Below are 22,385 nucleotides of genomic sequence, written 5' to 3'. Positions count from 1 at the left end.
AAAAGTAGAAGATATTTCTCCACTTACTCCTACAGTGCAATTTATTTATACAGATAGTTTCTGCGTGATTGGGTGAGGTTTCAAGTCTGCCCAACGTAATCCAGAGCCTGCAGGGGGGGAGGGAAACTTTCAGCTATTTCCTGTCATAGAAAACCAGCAAACTGTATCTATCCAGCCCCCGAGTATGAAATTGAAGAGGATAAATTCAGTGTTCCACTATATTCTGGCAGGAAATAGTTCGCAAAAAAATTTCCCAAAAAGTATTTCCTTCAAGGGCCGTGGATTATGATAGATGATAGATAGATAGATAGATAGATAGATAGATACTTTATTCATCCCGAAGGAAATTCGCATTATGTCGGAATCTGTGTCATCACTTTAGAAAAGAGCTGCTGCTGTTAAGTTTTTTCACATGGAAATTTTTAATGTTCCACAAAACAACCCTCATCCAGCCTCATTTTGCCGGGGTAAATGAAGACAGAGTGGAAACCTCACCAAATCACACAGAAACTGTGCGGATGGAGGGAGTGTGAAAATACTGCATCTGTTTTTGCATTCTGGGTGGACTGTTCCTTTTTAAATAGAGCAAAAACAGACCCGGAAAGAGTCACCGCCCCCCAACACAGGAGTGTGTTTTCACGGCAGAGAGGTGGACGCGCGCCCTGCACCGTCCGCTTACAGAGCGCCGATAAACGATGATGAAACGGCGTCGTTACAAAGGCCGTGTAAGCTTAATGTCTCAGAAAAGCACAATAAACCCCGGCTGCGGCTGGATAATGTACGCTTTGGGATGGATTGATATTCTAGTTGGATATGACAAACGACACTTTAAAGACGGCCCGCCCACACTATTGCACTTTAGCTAAGAGGCCGCCATATTTCATTTGGAGCACGTTCTGTCAAATGTTTGCATTAATAACAATCGAGGCTCATCCGTGACCCTGCAGAGCCGGCGGGAGCGGCGGGCGGGAAATGAGAACGCCAACAATAGCACTTAAAAACAGGAGAGAACCCGTTGCATAATCAGCACAAAAGTGTGTGTGTGTGTGCGTGCGTGTGTGTGTGTGTGTTTGTGTGTGTGGGTGTGTGTGGGTGAGAGAGAGAGAGCGAGAGAGAGGGAAGAGGTGGGGTTGCAATTATCAAGCCGGCATAAGATGTGGGGAAATAAAAAATAAATAAATAAATAAAAAAACATGGTGAGCTACTCATGTAAGTTATTTTGACAGAGCCAATTTCCCAGCGCAGGTGATTCAGTATGTGTGTGTGTGTGTGTGTGTGTGTGTGTGTGTGTGTGTGTGTGTGGAATTAGGCCGAGGGAATATCAGGAAAAATATATTCAAGTCAATGTCTTCCTCTCTGTCTCTCTCTCTGTCTCTCACTCCCTCCCTCTCTCTCTCTGTCTCTCTCTCTCTCTCTCTCTTTCTCTCTCTCTCTCTCTCTCTGTCTCTCTCTCTCTCTCTCTCTCTCTCTCTCTCTCTCTCTCTCTGGACTGACAGCTTGGCTAATGGCAAACATTCCTCCTCTCTTTATTCCCCACTTCATCAACACCCTCGCCTCATTACCGTGAGTCACACTGTAGCCCGGTACACTCACAGTGCACACACACACACACACACACACACACACACACTCCCACACACCTTCACAATGGCTTGACTGCTGGATCGCACTCTGAAATGTTATTACAAAGCCCCTCTCCATGTGACAGAACAGGATGAACCGAAACATTTTGATTCTGAGGATCTTGAGGCAGAATCACGGAGGAACTGTCTCTGCTTTCTTTAGCCAACATCTATATATGGATTATACTGTATACGTATATATAAATATCTATATATATCTATATGTGTATCGAGAAGGAGACAGAGACAGAGACAGAGATCTATTACTGGATCTTGGATGCTCATCCTGCTGGACTGCTGGATACTGAATACTGACTCTGCTGTCACCTCTTATAGGGATTATGACTGTATTTTTGCATAACTTTGCTTTCATCATTATGCTGCTGTTTTCTTGTGCAGGCCAAGAGATTTAAAATACCACTAAGACTAGATATAATAATCTAAAGGTCGCCGCAAAATACTCCTCATCTTATCAAATCATTAAGTCTCATCTTCTGTGTCAGAATCTTGTTCGTCTTCAAACAAGATAAAAAAAAAAAAAAAAAAAAAAAAATCCAACACTAATCAACTGAAGTGTCATTTTCTTGACCCTAACAGGCTGATCTGCCTCAGTCTGCCTTGTTTAAACATATTTTTCCACATATTTAAATTTATATGTAAAATTCCTGAAAGAAGTGGGATTATGTCATGCCACTGGCAGAATTTTTTTTTTTTTCAACTTGTTGGAAGAAAAAAGATTTTAACCCTTAAGATGAAACTAAATGACTTGCTCAGGTAGAACTTCCTGTGTAACATGTGAAGTAAACCTGTCGCCTCCTGAATGATGCAGCCCTCTCACATCTGGGCCAATCAGTTATTAGTGTTTAAAGGATTCCTTGAATAATCGATTAGTCGATGGACCGAAATGATCTGATTATAATTTTGATAAGCAAACATTTGGTACACAAACATTTGTAGGTTTCAGCTTCACAAATGGTGAAAGTTTCTTTCTCTGTCTCATTGTCATAAAAAGAATGAAATGAAATGAAAATTTTTTGGCTGCTCATCAAACTAAGGAAACAACAACATAATAAATTAACTGAAAAAATAATAGACTAATCGATGGTTAAAATAATAGTTGCAGCCCTAGTAGTTATATAGTTTTATACAACACATGTTTCTGTTCAAGCAATCTGATTGGTCGAGACTATAATAGCACAGGAGCCGCAACACTTCACCTGAGTTATTCCATTACAGCAGCTGTCAAACTACCAGCTGATTATCTATCCGCTGCAGGTGTTACGCTAGTTAGCTAACAGCTAACTGAAACAACATTCTCCATGCTGCCAACAACAGATATAAAGTTAGATTCCAAATATAACTTTTGCTTTGGGTTATGAGTCTTTTTCTGTCGATTTAGGATGTTGTTCTTCATCCTCTGCCTAAATTAACTGTGGTGTCCCACAAGGCGCAGTTTTAGGGCCACTTTATTTTCTTTAAACCTGCTTCCACTCAGCTCTGTCTTTGAGAAATACAATATCCTCTCTCACAGTTACGCAGATGACACCCATTTTTATTTACCAGTTACACCTGACAGCACCTGCCCCTGCAGAATTTTTTTAACTGTCTAGATGACATTAAATGCCAAATGGCGAGGAGAAACTAAATCAAACCAAAACCAAAGTGATTATCTCCAACCCTCCTAGCTCTGCTGCTAGCCTTAGCAATGTGGTGGGTCCCCTGTCTGCATTTTTGTACAATGAGGTAAAAAATGTTGGTGTTTTCTTTGACACGTCATTGGATTTTAATAAACATGTCAGTAGTGTTGTGAAGGGCAGCTTCCATCAGCATTAAACCAGAGCCGAACTAAATTCATTTTTATCCTGTAAGAACCTGGAAGCAGTTCTCCATGCTTTTATCACCTCTCGACTGGACTTCTGTAACTCTCTCTGCATTGGTCTTTCTCGTCTGCAACTGGTTCAGAATGCAGCTGCCTGACTTTTAACTGGCCCAAAGAAAAGACAGCACATCACTCCGGTCCTGGCTCAACTGCATCGGTTACTAGTGGAATACGGAATTGATTTAAAATTTTTATTATTGGTTTTTGAGGCACTCCATGGATTAGCTCCATAATACATTGCTGATCTGCTAATTCCATATTCAGGTCACTGAAGTCATCCTCACTACAGTTCCTATCAGTCCCCCAATCACCTCTGAAAAACAAAAGGTGACCAGGCTTTTTCTGTCGCTGCTCCCAGATTAAGAGCAGTCCTAGATTAAGTCCTGTCCCACCATGGACACTTTTAAATCAAATCTAAAGACCCACTTTTTTTTCTCTCGCTTTCAGTTCAGCCTGAGGTTGCCCAATGTCAAGTCCATTCCTAATTTTATTTCTAACATCCTCCTTTTGAGTTTTAATCTGCTGATGGTTTTATTCAGTTTTTACTGGGTTTATTCATTTCTCTTAACTTCTTATTTCTTATCTTCTTATTTCTTAATCTTGGCTTTTATGTATTACTCTTTTAATCCTGTACACTTCTGCTACATTAGTAATGCACTTTGGGTCAACTCCTCTTGTTTTTGAATGTGCTAAATAAATAAAGTGACTTGACTTGAAGTGGAGAACAAAAACAAGGCAAACGTAACCGTTAGATTAGTGATTAAACTCCTCGTCACATAGTGTCACAGAAGATGAGCTGAACAAACAAATGAGTTGAAGAAATGAGGAGCTACAAGGCACAAGATGGTACAGACCGTCCACTTTTTTTATCAGCTGGCTGGAGAATAACACTGTAACACATGAAACCCTGTAACTGATGTAAAGTTATAACAGATGTAAAGTTGCATGTCATCTGTAAACAGTCAACCCCTCATATGGGTTTATGCTGCTACAACAAGTTTTAATTTGGTCAGCTATGCTTTTCAGCAGAGCACTAAAAACAGTAAATGCAACTTTATGTCAGTGTTTTTATTTGAGAAAAAGGCAACATTGTTACAAGAGGTCGTGTGTGCTGCAGAAAATAACATCACGGCTGTTATTTCGTCGCTGTAGATCATTGTCGCTGCCTTCAGCTTATGCCGAATCACAACTGTCACCAAATCACAGCTGTTATGTTATTTATTATATCACACGGCCTCTTGTGTTGTATTGTTTGACCTAGTACAGGTGTTTTCAAACCTTTTCATGCTGTAAACACCTGAGCAAATTTTCATGAGGCTGTGGAGCCCCATATGAACTGACTGTGTCCTCGAGCCCCAATATGACAATATATTTTAGTTTGCATTAAATAAATAAAATTTGTTAGAAAATTTGTTACACTGACAAATAGATTCCCAGTGGTGCAATAAAAAAAAAGTGCTAAAATAACCAACAATGTTCATTTTCCAGTGACTTAAACTGCAGTGAAATTAACCACCGTAGCTCCAGATTTGCAAATGAAAAGCCCCCGCAACCCCAGCAGTGCCAAACACTACCATGATACACAGCCTGACTGAAACTGAACAAAACACAACATGAAAAAAAAACGCATTGTGACGTGCCGGTGTGGGTGTGGTTCAGTGCACAGTGGAAAACCCGCACTAATCAACAGTCACAGTTTTGAAAAATGCAGGTCCACGGGGCCACAGGTGCAGCAGCGAGCCGCCAGTAATGGTCTGCCTTTTTCTCTGTCAGTATAAAGGCGACATTATTCAGCCAGAGAGGACCTACCAGCTATGTTGACCACATCTGCTGTGGTGACGTTCTGAGTGTTCGGCAGCACTTGGAAGGTCACAGCGGGGCCCACCACTCTGTAAAACGCACACACACACACACACACACACACATACAAATGGTTAGAAACTTCACAAAAGACATCTTCAGAATCTATTTTCCGCGGTGGCGAGGTATTGTTTTCAGCCCTCATGCCTGGAAATAAAGAAGCAGAGAGAGGAGAGTTTTTGCTCATTAAAGCCGAGCCATGCACAGAGCTTGGAAAAAAAAAAGCTTTAACCTGTGGCAATCCTTTAGGCTGTTGCAATCCCCATCACCATCACACAAGATAACCTCTTGAATCTCAATGTAATGCGGCCGGCGGCATTTAAGCGCGCTGGGAAATGAAGAGAGTGGGTTCAGGGATGAGTGGAGTTTGGTCATCAACAAGAGGATGCTGCGATTCGTGACTCTCTAATAAGCAGACGCACGCTCTTACAAAAGATGTATGCCGTTTTCAACACGTCTGCGTAAATGGCTTTGGATAAAAATGCATGTATGACACGTTTCTTCTAAATGTACACTGACAAAAACACACTGGTGTTAATCGAGAGCGACGGGAGCGGGGACGGAAAGAAAAACAGCGACAGACAAGAGGTGAGAGGGAGAGAGACAGGAAGACACAGAGAGTTGAATTAATGTTTATTATTTTTGTTCAACTGTGCTTTAAAGCCATTCATCTGACATCTGTGCCAATAAAGCAGACTGCACTGCAAAAATCTGAACACGTCATTTCATAAAAAACCTTGTGAAATAAATCCGCCAGTGGGATGAGATAATCCCACTTGTTTCCAGTGCGGTGTCACTTGTCGCAGGAATATGGATAAATATGCTGAAACACGGCAGAACAAGGCAGATCAGTGTCAGGAAAATGACACTTGATTCATAAAGTTGATTAGCATTGGACACAAGTGGGATTATCTCATCCTACTGGCAGATTTTGTTACCCTGTTGGAAGAAAAACAAGATTTGAACTCTGAAGATGCAACTAAATTACTTGTTACGATGAAGATTTTCTGCGGTGCGGACTGAAAAACTGACTAAATGGAGAGAGAGAGAGAGAGAGGGAGACAGAGAAGCTGGGTGGAGTCTCGCAGGTCTGATTAACCTTTTGTTTTTCCCGATGTTGCATTGCTGCTTCCCCTCCTGTGTGCACTGCGTCCGCCCACAGGAGGCGACTCGTGACGCTGCGTCATTAACGGCAGAGGTCTTATCCGGGCGCCGCCGCCACGAGAAAACCTCCAAAATTTTGGCTTTTTAGCAGTTTCACACTGATGAACATGTGCTAACAAGTCTCCCAACCCAAACGACCACATCGTTCCGTTAACACCCCCTACTGGCAGCAGGAGGCACCAAAAACACGTGGTTATGGTTAAGGTAAGGTTAAGGTTTGTGGTTAGAGGACCTTTGTCGTCATGGTGACAATAATAAACACATAGAAATGAAGGGGGAAAAAAACATGGATTTTGTGTCTTGTTAAACTACACTGACACACAACATTGTTGTTATTTACACGACCACTAGAGGGCGCTGAACTTTAAAATGTAACTAAGATGATTGTACAAACGACCTGAGAAGGACGGTCCCAAAAAAACATTTAATATTCCTTCTTTTCTGGCTTTTGAGCATTCACCTAGATATATACTCTAATTATTATTTGTTTAATTTGTTTATTTCTCTCTTACACGGTCCTTAATCCACTTATAATTTTTAAGTTACAAAGGGCAGCCATATTTAAAGGGTTTACAGGTTTTTCCTGGTTTCAGTCTGGATGTTATTTAAAATATGTTAAACGATGGTGCTGGTACTTTATTCAACAAGGTTGTCTGCAGGAAATGACGTCACCAGAAAAAAACGATCCAATCAGAAGTGGCTCCAGCTGTTAGAACTCATCAAAAACCAACCAATCATTTAGAGTCATTGATCTGCATCATCAATGCCAGGGAGGAGGGCGGGGCCACCGATCCTACCAGCCAATCAGCAGCCAGTACATGGCTCATGAATAATGAATAATTGTCTTCACTATGGAAAGTTAGATACCTGAATTGTCTTTTCATACTTATCTTCCACTTAAACGTCACAGTTGTGTTTTTCGACAACAGTTAAGGGCTTTTTACCTGAGCAACAAAAATCGCCTGGCCTTATTCTATGTTATTTTCAATTAGAGGCGGTGAGTGATTGCTAGGCTAGTTTGGATGCTAAAAAAAAAAAAATGAAACTAATACATTAAAGGAAATCTAGAAAAATCTTTCCTTTCATGGCTTTCGTTAGTAATTCCCCTACATATTGCTCTATACTACACCGTGCATACTCTATTCCATGCACTCTCCCTCTCTAGTCTGTATAATGTTATGTTCAGAGATTTAAAAAAAAAAAAAAAAAAAAACACTCGGTGGCCAAACAACAGGAATTTACAAAAACATGCTCTGAGGGCTTCCACGCAGCGTCTCGTCTCGTTTTCCCGGCCGTTATTTCCGCGCCCCTGCGAGCCACGAGGCCGGCGTATTTGTCACGTCTTGTGGAGCGATTCATCAGCCGGCGCCGGCAAAGTCTCTCAGCGCGCTGAGGAGGGAAAATCACTCATGTTGAGTTGATCACACATCCATCTGCTCACCTCTGCCACCCAGGGCAGGCTCGCGCACGCAGACATTGACTTTCCACCTGCTAAATAACTTATGAAACCCACCGGCCGAGGCTCCACGAACGCATCGCCACCGCGCTCCTGAAACATTGACATCCTGGACATGGGAGGTTTTTCGTCAGCGTGACTGATTGATTGCAGAAAAAGTAGCGCCGTAATATATGAAGTGCTTTGTACCAAAATGATAAAGCCACCACCTGCAAAAAAAAAAAAAAAAAAAAAAAAAAAAAAAAAAAAGTGACAACTAATCTGACATCATGACTGACAGCTGGGAAAAAGTCTGCCACGTTAGAGAAGATATAAAATAAGTGCAGTGTGCGGTTGACAGCACCTCACCAGACTGAATCCTCGGTGTTTTAGAGATATCGATAGATCAGCTTCACAGAAGCATCTTTTTTTTTTTTTTTTTTTACTTGTAGAGAAGGTTTTGCAAATGAGTTGCTCAAATTTAAGTGGACAATCAGGTGACTTTCCAGGAACAGACGTCCTGAGATCACAGTATTGGTGGTATCTGTACATTTGCTGTGTCCACACTGCAAAAAACTCCATCAAAACAAGTCCCTTAGTGTTAAAATCTTACTTTTATGCAAACAAGGTGAAGAAAATCTGCCAGTGGGATGAGATAATCCCACTTGTTTCCACTCCTGATCCAGAATTTTCTTCAATTATGTCATTTTTTTTATCCTAGTGCCTTATTCTGCCTTGTCTCAGCCGATTTATACTTACTCCCAGAAAAAAATCCTGAAACTGCATCAGAAACAAATGAGCTTATCTCATCCCACTTTGTCAGAAGGCAAACACTGAAGACTGGATGTCATGTTAAAACAGAGATTTTTTTTTTTACAGTGCAGCCTCCCTGCAGGCCCTGAGTGCTCAGCCTCGTCAGCATCACAGCCTCCTCGGCAGCAGTCAGGCCCACTCTCCCCTCCTAGTGGCGGCTCTTTGATAAGACCCCTCTTTTCAGACACAGACATTACGTCACCCCAGCCCTCCTGTTTCAAAAAAAAAAAAAAAAAAAAAAGAGAGAAAAAAAGAAAAAAGAAAAATCTTCAGTCTACAGTCAGCGGCGGTTACGCAACAGCCGTCATTATTTGGCGGCCAGCTGCAGTCAAAGGTCCCTCTGCAAAACCTCCCACGTCGACGCTTCCCTCCGCCCGCCGCTCGCCTTCAACCACTACTGCCAGGTCGCGGCGGCTAAAAACACTTCCAGGGCCGTTTTGGCTCGAGCGCTCGTCGTCAGCATTATCTAATCATTATCGAATTGTTCCACATGAAAACGCAGGGATGTGAGTCACTCTCCGGCGCGGCGAGGTGCACAGTGTAGGCTCCGGCTCTGATTCATGCACACTGCCGCTGTGGAAGTTCAACTTTCCTGTGCTGCGGGCCGCCTGAGCCCACTGCTGGGCTGCAGCCGGGGCCCCCGTCACAAACACAAAGCAACTTTCACGTTTATTTTGCTTGGTTTTTTTGTGTTTTGTTTTGGGTTTTTTTCCCCAGCGGCGGAGAAGTTTTGAGGAGTGGTAACTAGTTTGATGGGAGACACCGGTGTCACAGAAAACTAATTTGGTTTCTACCGTGTGACACTTACTAGCAGCGCTGCCTGCAGATTAAATGCATGAAGGGGAGTCTCTACAACGGCTGCCAGTCTGTATAAAAATAATGCAAGACAGAGGCCGGGTAATTGCCCAGGAGGGAGGGAGGGAGGGAGGGAGGGAGACTTGAGCAGCTACCGTTTTATACAGTGCTTTCCATTCAGGCCGAGTCAATACAACTTTATTGACTCTGCATGGGGCAATTTAAAAGACGCAATTAAAAAGGTGCAAACAAATCAAAGCATAACATTAACATATCACATAAAAAAGAGACAAAATAGAGCAGGTCGCCAGATTAACAGTTTGCTACTTTGTGCCATTAAAAGTCGAGAGCGCGGGCAGAGGCAAGCAGTCGGATGCATTTACAACAAACAAAACAAAAACTCTCCGTCTTGACAAGTCATTTAGTCAAGTAAAAAAATAGTAAAAAATCTGCCAGCAGGATGAGATAATCCCACTTGTTTCTTGAATCCTGGTGGCTAATCTGCTTTATTCTGCCTCGTTTCAACACATTTAGACTTGCTCCCAAAGAAAATCCTGAAACAAGTGAAGCTGCATTGGACACAAGCAGGATTATCTCTTCCCACTGGCAGATTTTTCTTTTATCTTGGTGGAAGAAAAATAAGATTTGAAGATTATGACCGGTTTTTGCCGTTTCGCTGCAATGATAAAAGTTTACAGTCATCCTGTGTCGGTGAGCTCACAGCTCTTACTTAAAACTTTGATTGCCTCTGACACAAAGGCACTTTTGCATCGACTCGTGCGGCTAGCAGACGGCGGGGGGGCTTGGATCCATCGTGTCGTTGATGTGAATCGTCGTCTGATATCTAATAAGTCGGACCTGCTGAGGGGAAAACGCTCCGAGGCTGCTTTGAGGAGATCCGGTGATTCTGCGGTTCATGCTGACAACGCCGCGGGGCCTGATTCTGTCCTGATTGATAACTGCAAACAGGCTATCAGGGAAAGGAAAACATGCTCTCAATGATAAAAATATATTTAAAAAAAAACATAAAACATATCAAGACCCTCTTGCTCACTGAAAAAGACTTTATTTACGACCACCTCGCGCTCCTCTGCTGTCACTGCCGGCCTCCAAACTGAGATTTCAAACTTACTCACCACACTTCAAACAGGCCTCAGAGGTGATTCATAATAACAGTTTTTTCACTAAAGATGCTGCATTTAAAGTCATCTAAAGTGTATCTATCTATCTATCTATCTATAATAGATAGATAGATAGATAGATAGACAGATAAATAGATAGATACTTTATTCATCCCAAAGGAAATTCACAGTTTTTCAGCAGTATCCACAGATCACAAGATTAAATAAATAAAAAATAAAATAAAATAAAATAATAATAATAACCCTAACCCTAAAAAAAAAAAAAAAAAAAAAAAAAAAGTGATATGTATAAAAAGGGGTAGGCTAAAACGGCTGACAAAAATCCTCATGAAATAATTAAATAAAACAGGCGCGACACTTGCTCTATAGAAAACTGTGTAGCTGTATTTGTTATGGCGCGATGTTTTTGGCCTGAGGACTTAATTACAGCTGGTTATTTATACGTGTACATATATGTGATACCTCTATGTCTCGGTAATGTCTCTGATGAACTCCCCAAGTCATGTTTTAATACATAGAGCTTCATATTTTTAGTGTTGCAACTACTTTTTCCTCCAAATACATATCTATCTCTCTATCTGTGTGTCTGTAGATGGATATAACCCCTCAGTGTGTCTCTGTGTGTGTTCAGTCCACTTCCTGTACAGTCTCTCCACTCCTGTCTTTCCCCCCCCAGAGTTTTATTCCTGTCAGCCTCTGAAAAAGCGCTCAGCCCATCACGGGCCCTGAATAGGTGAACCTCCGCGGCACACCAGGTGCAGTCTCATTTAGCAGAAACAATCCTCGCTCCTTTCTGCTGCCTGTAACGTGGGCGATGTGAGGAGTTCAATCTCGTTCTGCCGCGTTCACTTTCAGCCGGCTAAAAGCCCGTGAGGGACGGAGACAGGCCCGGTGAATCAGGAGCATCGGCGGTGTGAAGCCTTTGTCTGTGGCTCGGTTATTGTGGTGAGGGCGACACAGCGGTGAGGAGCCGGGCGGCCTTGGAAAATAAGCGTGGCGCCTCTGACAAATTGTCAAGGCGGCTCCCCCTGCTGGGCTTTCACTGCGCTCGCAACAAAAGAGACCCCCGGCTTTCCCTCTCTCTCTCTCTCTCGTTCTCCCTCTCTCTCTCTCTCTCTCTCTGCCGCTCTCTCGCTTTCCCTCGCTCCGATCCATCATTCTCTCCGGTGTAAAGCTCCCTCCTTTTCATTCCCAGAATAGGAGAACAAAGACAAAAGGTGCATTAGGACAGGAGAACAGTGCGGGCCACCCAGAGGCTCAATACAGCGCCGAGCTGCGCCGTGAGGTGCCGCACGAACAACAGGGGTGGGGGAGTGTGTGTGTGTGTGTGTGTGTGTGTGTGTGTGTGTGTGTGTGTGTGTGTGAATCACACGACCCCAAGCCACCCAATCCCCACCTGTCCACACACACTCACAGACGCACTCACAAATACATGAATGCGTCCTCTCTCTCTCTCTCTCTCTCTCTCTCTCTCAATTCATTTCAGTTCAATTCAAAAGGTGCTTTATTAGCGCGGCGGTGAAACGCATTTACACTGCCGACAGTCTCCGTACTGTAGGTAACATGCAGCCCACACAGCAGAGGCAGCCCCGCTAATTTAACTGCGAGTGTGTAAATAAATCAAGAGCACGCCTGTGTGTGTGTGTGTGTGTCGGTCCACAGCATCGCATTTAATTTAAACGCTTTAAAGAGTTTGGAACATCTCAGCTTCATGATCAGACAAACAACTCTCCAATTAAACAACTCTAAATAACCGTCAGTGAAAAGTCAACACTAATTAACACCGAGAAGCTCGCTTTGTAACTAAAAAGACAGATGCGAACAGATTTTAATGAAAAATGAATCTGCATGAATCACATTCCAACTTGCTGAAGGAGACTTTTGGCATTTCTGCTGTTACACAGCCTCAGACGTCAGACACAACTTCAGCGACTAACTTTTTCTCAGTTCCAGATCAATAGCAGATCCAGAGCATTTGCTCTGATGGTAAAATCCTTGGAGCTTTCACATCATCGTCCCTGTCGCTGTCTGTGCTTTAAACTGGCATTTAAAACTTTTTTTTTTTTATTTATCTGCATGTTTCTCTTTTAAATGGAACTGGATTTTCTAAATTCTGCAGCCGCTCTCCAGCTAGAATAAATGTTTGCTGACAAAAAGTTAACATGGCGAGCAGGTTTTTTTGACAAGAGTCACTCTAGCTCGCTGCTGAGCCGTGAAAACAGCTGGCTGGCAGCCGCCACGTCCAGCGCTTTGTCCGATCCCCTCTCACACGACAACCCAGGTACTGAGAGGAGGATCACTATAGTCTGTGCCACAGCTCAGCTCGGCTGGCTAACCACTCAGACGTTAGCTTTTATTTTTTTGGCATTTTCAGCTTTATGTGACAGTCACAGCCGAGAGAGACAGGAAGGCGGGAGAGAGAGGGAGGGGAAACGGCCACAGGTCGCATCCCAACCCGGGAGGCTGCAATCAGGACTCAGCCTTAACAAGCACGTACAGCACACCACCAGGAGCACACCACCAGGTGAGCCGCCAGGTGAGCCAGCAGGTGAGCCAGCAGGTGAGCCAGCAGGTGAGATGCCAGGTGAGCCACTGGGTCGCAGCTGTTGGTTGTTTTTTTGATTCGCCCGACTGTGTCCAGATTATCAAAATATGCATTTTTGTCTTTTTCATAAACAAACTACTAATTATGAAACCTTATTAATTTCTTAGTCAATGACTTTATCAGGAGATCTCAAAATGCTAATAAATGATGACACGAGACCCACACTCAGCTCAGCACTGGATGCACCAGTTCAGCTCCTCATCCCGCTTATTACATGACCCTGATGGAGGTCAAGGCAAAAAATTATTATTATTATTATTTTTATTTTATTATTTTTTTTTTTTTGAGAGTGGGCGGTGCCGTCCTGTGTGCATTTCAACATCACAAAGACGATGATGAAGATGTTAGTTTAGAACAGGCAGCGAGCTGGGAGAGACGCTCGCCCGCCATTGACGCAGGGATTATCTCGCTCCTCTTTTCAGGCTCAGGCTCAGTTACACTACTTTGGAAATGAATAGATAAATAAGTCCATTTCAAACGATGTAACCGTTACTGCCCACATACTTCCATGTGTTCTTCACGTTGGCGTGGATGTTCAGCAATAAATCCACTAGAGGGCAGCTCTGAGTCAAACGTTTCTAACAGCAACAAACACAGCAGGTCTGTGAGGTCAGTAAACACATCGCAACAGGAGGACGGAGGATTCTCTTCTCTATTATTATCAGTTTTTTTTTTCATTTCTTCGGTGTGGCTTGAACTATCGGCCTCACTGCCCCATGATTTCCTGTGATTCTGCTCTGTTTCGTCCATATCTGCAAGCTTCCTGAAAACATGCAGAAATAGAGATGAGATGAACGCAGAGTACAAACTGAAGGCTCTGTCCATATCCGTATTTAACGCCGGGCATAAATGAGCCTTTAGCCGCCACGACGACTTTTTGACGCCGGGTGTCACCAGAGCTGGCCACTCTCTGCACCCTCCAGCCAATCAGAAACCAGTATTCACCCAGACCAGCTTTGTTTCACCAAGGAGGTCTGGTGTGTTCTGGTCTTCAGATACTGTGGCTTTCAATGTCTTCACATAGATGTGTAATCTTTGAAAGAAAAAAATCTCTAATTATTGCATTTGCATGAGGTGAAGTTTGATTCTCTCTCTCTGTCTCTGTCTCTCTCTTTCTCTGTCACACACACACACACACACACACCAGCGATACAAGCCGTCCTTTCTTCACACCTGTCAGCTGTGTGTTACATGGCCCGGGAATCCATTATGGCCGATGGCAGACGCACGGCTACAGTTATTGAGGGAAACGGTGCACGCGCTTTGATAAACGAGTGCATAACAATGGTCCCAGTGTCAGCCGTGGAGGAAAGTAATTAGAAAGTGGCAGGGAAAAAAAAAAAAAAAGAAGAAAAAGTTGAAGAAAAAGTGCCTGGCAAACGGCCGGAGGCGAAGAAAGCAGCGGCGACAAGTTGTGACGTTCCACTTAACGGGTGTGATCGGCCTCCGCGCAATTTAGAAACGCTGTTACATCGAGCGGCGTGCATTGATGTTACGTTTGAAAAGTGTGTGTGTGTGTGTGGCCATGTGTGTCTAACTGCACAGAAAACGTCCTTCACTTTCATAAGTCGGGGTTTGCAGGTTTGCAAAGTACACCGGTGATTTCTACTAAGTAAGTATGTGTGTGCATTTGGGTGAAACATTTGCTGTATGCACACACAAAGCTGCATGCAGAGCATTTTGAACATGCACACACACACACACACACACACACACGCGCACACACACACACATAAATCCCAGTAGTGTGTTCAAGTGCAAACTACTGCAGCAGCACTTGTTTTGCTGTGGCAGCTCGTCTCATTGAAAATGTTCACAACCTACAGCAAAGTCACCTGTAGGGGAGAAAATACAGCAACTCTGGAGAGAGAGAGCGAGGGAGGAGAGAGAGAGAGAGGGAGCGAGAGAGAGAAAGAGAGAGAGAGAGAGAAAGTCAGACAGAAATAGATTGAGATAGATTGAGAGACAAAAAACTGTTAAAGATTTAGACAGAGAAAGAAAAAAGAAAGAGAGAAATGGAAAGAGAGAGAGAGAGAGAGAGGGAGAGAGAGAGAGTTCAGACAGAGTTCAGTCTCATTAATAAATGATTGCAGTCAGCAGCGGCTCGACTCCACCATGTCAATATCGCGAACGTGCAGCGCTCACCGCCCCACCTCCCCCCAAACCCCCGTTAGAGCAGCGAAAATGTTGACAGAATGAAAATAAGGCAGCGTCCTTGGATTTCTACTCTGCGAGGGCACTTTTGCTTTCTCTTTCTGATTTCGGCGCCTTGTGCCACTGGAAATCTGCGGGTTTTTGATCGCCCTGGTTCGCCTGCTCTGATTTGACACGTCGGGGTTTAGCGGCGGAGGAACAGACGCCGCTCGGCCTCCGCCGGGAAAAAATCTGAAGAGCTTCACTCCGACGTGCCGGGGAAAACCACACGGCTGTTTGTTGCCGCGCACGTAAACGGGAGATATGCGTGGCTGCTGACGTGAGGAGACGTCCCAAGACCTTTCGGCTTGCAGAGTATTCCTGGTTGTGAGGACTGAGCCACCTGTGCCGCTGGAATCCCAACACGAAGGGTTTTCATGTCCGGTGTCTGGGCCACGCGATCAAACACCCTTTAACCTGCTGAACACACCACTGGGACTGCTGTTAGCGTGTGTGTGTGTGTATGCATGCACATTTTCACTCAAAAATGCAGCCACAGTCACAAAATCTAGCAATAATTGGGATTATAAGACTTTTTTTTTTTTGCATGTATGACGTTTGGCCTCTGACACACTGAAGCTTGAGGACTTTTCGGCCTGTTGGTGGCGCTGTGGTGGGCCGATCAGTTTCAGTCATTTTGTGAATACAGTTGTCCCTCACTGTAACGCGGTTCACCTTTCGCGGCCTCGCAGTTTCGCGGATTTTTTTTAGTGCAATTTTGCATGCTTTTTTTTTTTACTGGACTTATTTTTCTACGAAGGTTTGAACTTTGAGTTTAAACAAGAGAGAAAAGTGAGAAAATGTTAATGCCTGTCTGAGAAAAGTGTATAAAGTGTGTAGTGAGGGGTTTTACAGCCTTAAAACATCTATAATGATTGTAAAAAATAAAGCTGACTACTTCGCGGATTTCGCCTATTGCGGGTTATTTTTAGAACGTAACTCCCGCGATAAACGAGGGACCACTGTACTGGATATCACCGTACAAACACATCTAAAGGTTCTTCAGATTTGACCCAGCAGGGTTGGAGAGATTGAGCGTGAAGCCTGGGAGGAGGGACGCTCAGGTTTCTAATCAAAATGCAGGACCCACGTGTCAAAATTCATCATTCACATATTAAACAAACAAACAAACAAACAAAAAAAACAGCATCAACAAACTGGCAGGAATAACTGCAAAAGTGAATTTCACACCACATTACGTTCGTCTGTAATGCGGTAATGTATCACGTTACTACAGTTACTAATAAATCAATTGTTTCATTACTTGCATTACGTAAGTTCTTCAATTATCCACATAATGGGCGGATTGGAAAAAAAAATTTAATTAACACATGCCTTTCATGCTCGCTTGTGCCACAGTCGCCTGACCTCTTGTAACTCTGGCTGGATACTGATTCAGTTTTACTGTGAGTTTCATTCGCCAGTGCCACTTCGACTGGCCTGTTTGAAAGACCCAAGGCCCAGCTCTTCAGGGTTTGTGGTATGACTTCATGAAAGAGCATAAAAGAAATATTCTATGTATGATCTCCTTATTAGGAAGGGGATTTATGCTGATGTGTGTGGGCAGATGTAAGTTTTAACATTACACTGTACAACTGGCAGCAATGCATTTCAGGCGGAGTAACACAAAAGTGATGCAACAAGTAGTGTAACAAGTTACTTTCCACAGGGAGTACATAAGCAAAGTGATGAGTAATGTGTAATAGATTACTTTTTAATACTGATCAAGACTGTTATGGGTAAACCCTCGCTCTGCTGTCTGAGTGCAACAAATAAAAAAAAAAAAGCAGCCACAGTGTACGTACAAGAAGTTGGTGACATCAGAGATCTGGATTTTGGCCCGGCGAGTCAGGATCTCCATCAGGTGGATGCCATCGTCTGACTGCAGCACACTGCCGACACAGGGAGGGGGAGAGGGGGAGAGGGGTTAGGAAGGAGGTGGAGAAAGAGAATTCATAACAATGGAGGACCATAATTATTTTTTGATGCATATTTCTGCAGACTGAAGAAGCAAACATGCATCTCACTCAAACAAAGTGGACTGTTATTGCATCTCAACACCGGAAAGGCCAAGCTAGTAGTTTTTAAAGATGAAAGTGCTGCGTCTCGGCTTCTGTAACATTTCCCTTTGAGAGCAGTGTTGGCAGATTTAAATTTTTATTTAACCCTTTATTTAACCTCTTGGGATCTCAAAATGCACTACAGTTTCTAATGTTGAAGTGTCCGAATCGCAGAATAGCAAAGCTCCTTCCAAAAACGTATCTACGCTGAGAATGGGGACGTCAAAATCCTGCAGGACCAGAGAACTGAGCTCGTCTCGGTATCGCGAGCTCCAAACCCCAGTGAAAGCTTTGGCACACCAAGTCCGTATTTTTTGTCATTTGAGAAAAATTGTTAAGCATAGAAGCCGTGCACACTGCGTCCGACGTGTTTTATGATTCTATTCCATCGCGAAAACTGGCAATGCGAGTCAAGAAGAAAACATCCGGTTCCATCCAATGTAGGGATGCACAGATCCTATATCAGCATTGGATATCGGCGCCGATATCAGCATTTTACCTGGATCGGGTGTCCGTAAAAGCAGCCGATCCGTAAGACCGATTCTTCTCCTTTAAAACTTTGCAACATGGGCTACGTCGCAAGAGTTGATTGAGTTGAGTTTCAAACACAAGCAACATGGAGCGAACGAAAGGCTCTGCGATATGGAGGTATTTCACCCTTAGCACGCCAAACAGCTTGACGGCAGGTTGCAAAGTATGTAAAATGAATGTTGCCAGGGGTGGTGGCTGGTAGCACTGCCAGATATAATACCACAAATTTAATCCAGCACCTCCAGAAACACCACAAACCCTAACCCTAACCACAAACCCTAACCCTAACCACAAACCCTAACCCTAACCACAAACCCTAACCCTGACCACAAACCCTAGCCCTAACCACAAAGCATAACCCTAACCACAAACCCTAACCCTAACCACAAAGCATAACCCTAACCACAAACCCTAGCCCTAACCCTAAAGCGAAGGACCACGAGGAGTTCCAGCAGCTGAACAGATCAAAGGGAGCCGCCGCTGCCGTTGAGGTCTGTAGCTTCTAAAAATCAACAATGATATCGGATTGGTATCGGGCGTCGACCGATACGTAAGGCCCCAGCATCGGTTTCGGCATCGGAACTGAAAAAGTCGGATCGGTGCATCCCTAATCCAATCCTGAGAAGGCGATCCATGGGAAAAGGGCGCGGCGGATACAGGAACTGAAAGGATTCATTAATTTCAGTTTCCGTGGTGACGTGCCTTTCAGGTGGAGGTGTAGATCCTCAGGACTTGGCCTCAAAACACAGCAGCGTACAGACAGACAGATAATCGGTCCATCAAACTGCTCCGTCACTTTATTAAGCTTGTTGAGAAGAAAACAGAGAATATCAAACCTGATCGGTGCTGCGAGCCGGAGACACAACGTGAGGTCGTATTTATTCTTAAAAGCGCGACAATTTCGGCCGAAAAATACAGATTTAAAGAAACTGTAATTTCATGTGAGCCGGGGAGAAAAAAAACAGGCAGCAGCTCGACAAAGAAACAGGATGGAGGCCGGGATGGCAGATGGGCGGATGAACTTTCTTTTCACTCCCGTTGCCTTGGTTTGAGCTGAGCCACAAAAAAAGTTTCACCGGTGAATGAAAAGTGCAGCTGATTTAATGTTCGGCGTCCGGCCTTGAACAGTCATAGTACAAACCTCACTTTTTGAAAGATATAAACGACTTGTTGCAAGAACACATCGACCAGGGTTATTTCTTTATTGAAATGTGCAAAATAACTGGGAGATAAAAGACACATACCACCCTGAATTAAAAAAAAAAAACACTCTTTGGTGAAACTCTTGAGCTGTGTGTGTGTGTGTGAAGAGGAAAACACCATTTGTCTCATCAACTAAACTGAGAAAACTGTTCATTTGTTTCATTTATTTCTAATTAAACCCATTTCCTTACAACAGCAACATAATGTTACCTAGTGTCCACATTGTTTAGCCTGATTTATTCAATCTGTTCCACTTAATATTCTGCACTCACTGCTTTTTTTTTTGTTGCGTTTTCAGTGGCTTCAAAAGTAAACATAATGTACCGTTCCATAGTGAAACGCTCGGCTAATACAGCCCATCTTCCATTCACGCCAAAAAAAAAAAAAATATTAAGCTCTATTCAGATGGGATTCATATTCTGTGAGAACTTTGTGTCATAAAATCGCCAATGACACTCTCGAAGGTGCTCCAGGTCGCGCCGTATAATACGAGTTTCATAAGCTGTGACTTCATGATTTAGCAAAACAAAACTTTGCATTGAAGGGGTATTCAAACCCTCGCTCTACAGAGTCCCACTCCTATCTCCATGTTTCTTGACTGAAGGACGATTTAAAATAATAATAATAATGATAATAAGTCACAGGTCAGCTGTAAAAGAAGGGAAGAGAGAAATGAAAAGTTTTGATTTGCACCGGATTATCATAAAAAACAGACAAGGTGTTTTTTTGTTTTTTTTTTCCTCCTCAGGAGCTGAAGACGTAAGCAGACTCGCACGGGACTAAACTCACCGACAGTTTCTGTAGTCTTTAAAAAAAAAAAAAACGTTTGACATCGTCCCTGTGGACTGAAGTGAGAGAGAAGAAGAGAAAAGAGAAAAGAAAAGAAGAAGAGAGGAAGAAATAACAAAAAAAAAAAAGGACAGAGTTCATCAGACTTTACAGAAGCTCCCAGCAGAGCCGTCCCCTCGGCCCCGTCAACACGCAGGAAGATCTTCATCCTTCACCTCACGGTACATTCCTGTCACATGCTGTGTGTGTGTGTGTGTGTGTGTGTGTGGTCTTTAGAGATCTATGGGAATAAAAGGGTATAGAGGTAAAAGGTAGGGGCAGCAGGTGCAGTCCAGTGGAGAGAGGAATACTGAGGTGTGTGTGTGTGTGTGTGTGTGGATGCTCTCCTTTAGTAACTACTTCCTACTAACTTCCTTTCACATCATTTTTTTAAAAGGTTTTTTTATTCACTGTATTTAGGTTTACATTGGTAAATTTGTTTTGCTTGTCCTGTACTGCCATCTGACCGTCCGTTTGTCTGTTAATATGATCTTTATTTTATTTCCCTCTTTCTGTTTTGTTTTACATATTCTGTCGTTTCACTTGCACTTGCACAAAACTCTGCAAAGATAATAAGGGGAAGAGAAAGTAAAACTAACTCTCTTTGCTCTTTAATAGCACTTACTTTCATCTTAGTTTTAGTTTTACCTGACAGCTGGTTTATGTCTCATTTGTTTGTAAATGCGAACGGTAAAATTGGAAAGAAGTAAAGACATAAAATCTGTGCGGGTGACACAAAGACAGCACAGAGATAAGAGGTCCAAAACGTGACGCAGATCTCAAAACTCCTCATGAAGGAGAACGGCACAAAAATACAAGAATAACAAGAGAAGAGAAAATCGTCCCCATGCATGCAAAGCGAGAATGTGGTACTGAGCGAGTGCATGTGCAGGGATGTGTGTGTGTGTGTGCGTGTGGGTGTGCATGGGTGCATTGGGAGCCTGTCAATACGAGTGGGATTGTGTTTGAAGCTCAATACAATGCTCAATGCTAATTATTTCCCATCTCCTCCTGTGAGCCGGGGTGTTGTCCGACCTCGGCTCGGCTCCTTCGCCGAATTCAAACGAGACTCTTCCTCCCAGCAGAGGCGGCACGCGGCGTCGTCCTCCTCAGTACGAGCCATCACCTCCGATGACTCTGGTGGCGAAAGAAGACTCAGGGGAAACCAGCTTTTCCTCTTTGATTCATTTAACTCCGCCGCAATCTCCGTTTTGATCTGTTTCTCTAGGTAACGTGGTAATCCAGGGCTTTTCTGCACCGCGCTTTCCAGACGTCACCTGTCAATCAAACGGTGTATTTTCTGTTGATCTGAGCCTGAGTTTATGCAGGTGGCGCTCTCCTCTGCGTCTGTACGTAAACGGAAACGTAAAGCGCATCATTTCAGGTCGGCTGAGAATGAACAAAATCAGAAGTGAGAGGAGGGAGATGTTTTCCTGCCACAGTGACCCATTTAGCGCCAGAGGAGCGCCGCCATATTAACTGGGTGTCTCGTATTAGGAGAACGACCTTCACCGAGTTCTTCTAACCCAGTTATGACGGCGACACGCGCATCCACCCGAAACCAGGTTACTCGAGTAACCGGGTCAAGAACAGAATTCGTTAAGCGTCTCCTCGCGCCGAGGCCCAGAGCGGAGACACGTCATCAGCCCGGAGCAGCGGCGGCGGCGGCCTCAGATGTGGCGTCGCTGATCCCTCCCCCTCCTCCACAGATCCTGAGAGCAGCTCCGACACCGCTGGAGTTACCACCACAAACCACTGAGATCCAGTCTAGATCCCCAGTGCTCTCTCTCTCTTCCCACTCCCAAGGAATCCCAGCCATTGAAGGAGTCGTGGTCCAAGCTAAATGCAAACATGTCCTAACAAACGAGCAAAAACATGAGCTTCTAACCAGACTTCATGAATAAAATGATAAAAATGAAAAAAAAAAAAAAGAAGAAGAAGGGGTTCAGAAGCTGAGGAGTGGTTTACGACACACAGTTCCCTTCCCAAACAGAGCGCTATTCCTTGGTTTAGCGTGGACCTGAACGATACCAGCAGCACCGTCGGATCATGAAGACGTGGAGGACTTCAAGTGGAAAGCATGATCTGGATTCTAATGCAACACGAAGCCAAAAACAGGACAATAATTACGGAGCTGCCTCCATGTGCGTCAGCCTCCAGCCCCGGTTCTCCATCTCCTCCTAAAGCCTGCCGGTCACAAATCTGAATCCTGTCCGATGGAGACGGAAACCCTCCAGGAGGTGATTTCTGGACAA

At 43.8% G+C, this 22,385-nt stretch overlaps 1 protein-coding gene across 1 annotated transcript in view; it reads right to left on the bottom strand.

The window, feature by feature from the left end:
- Positions 1 to 22,385, bottom strand: part of LOC115374602 (receptor-type tyrosine-protein phosphatase N2-like) — a 274,717-nt gene that overhangs the window by 169,646 nt on the left and 82,686 nt on the right. The window contains exons 10-11 of the mRNA XM_030073582.1: positions 17,314 to 17,400; positions 5,311 to 5,390 (exon numbers count right to left, since the gene is read on the bottom strand). Of these exons, the coding sequence (XP_029929442.1) occupies positions 5,311 to 5,390; positions 17,314 to 17,400 (167 nt within the window). The remainder of the gene's footprint in view (positions 1 to 5,310; positions 5,391 to 17,313; positions 17,401 to 22,385) is intronic.

This window comes from Myripristis murdjan, chromosome 17 (assembly GCF_902150065.1).
Source record: "Myripristis murdjan chromosome 17, fMyrMur1.1, whole genome shotgun sequence".
Classification (NCBI taxonomy): Eukaryota; Metazoa; Chordata; class Actinopteri; order Holocentriformes; family Holocentridae; genus Myripristis; species Myripristis murdjan.
The sequence above is the reverse complement of the archived record's forward strand: the minus strand, read 5'-3'. Positions and strand labels throughout refer to the sequence as shown.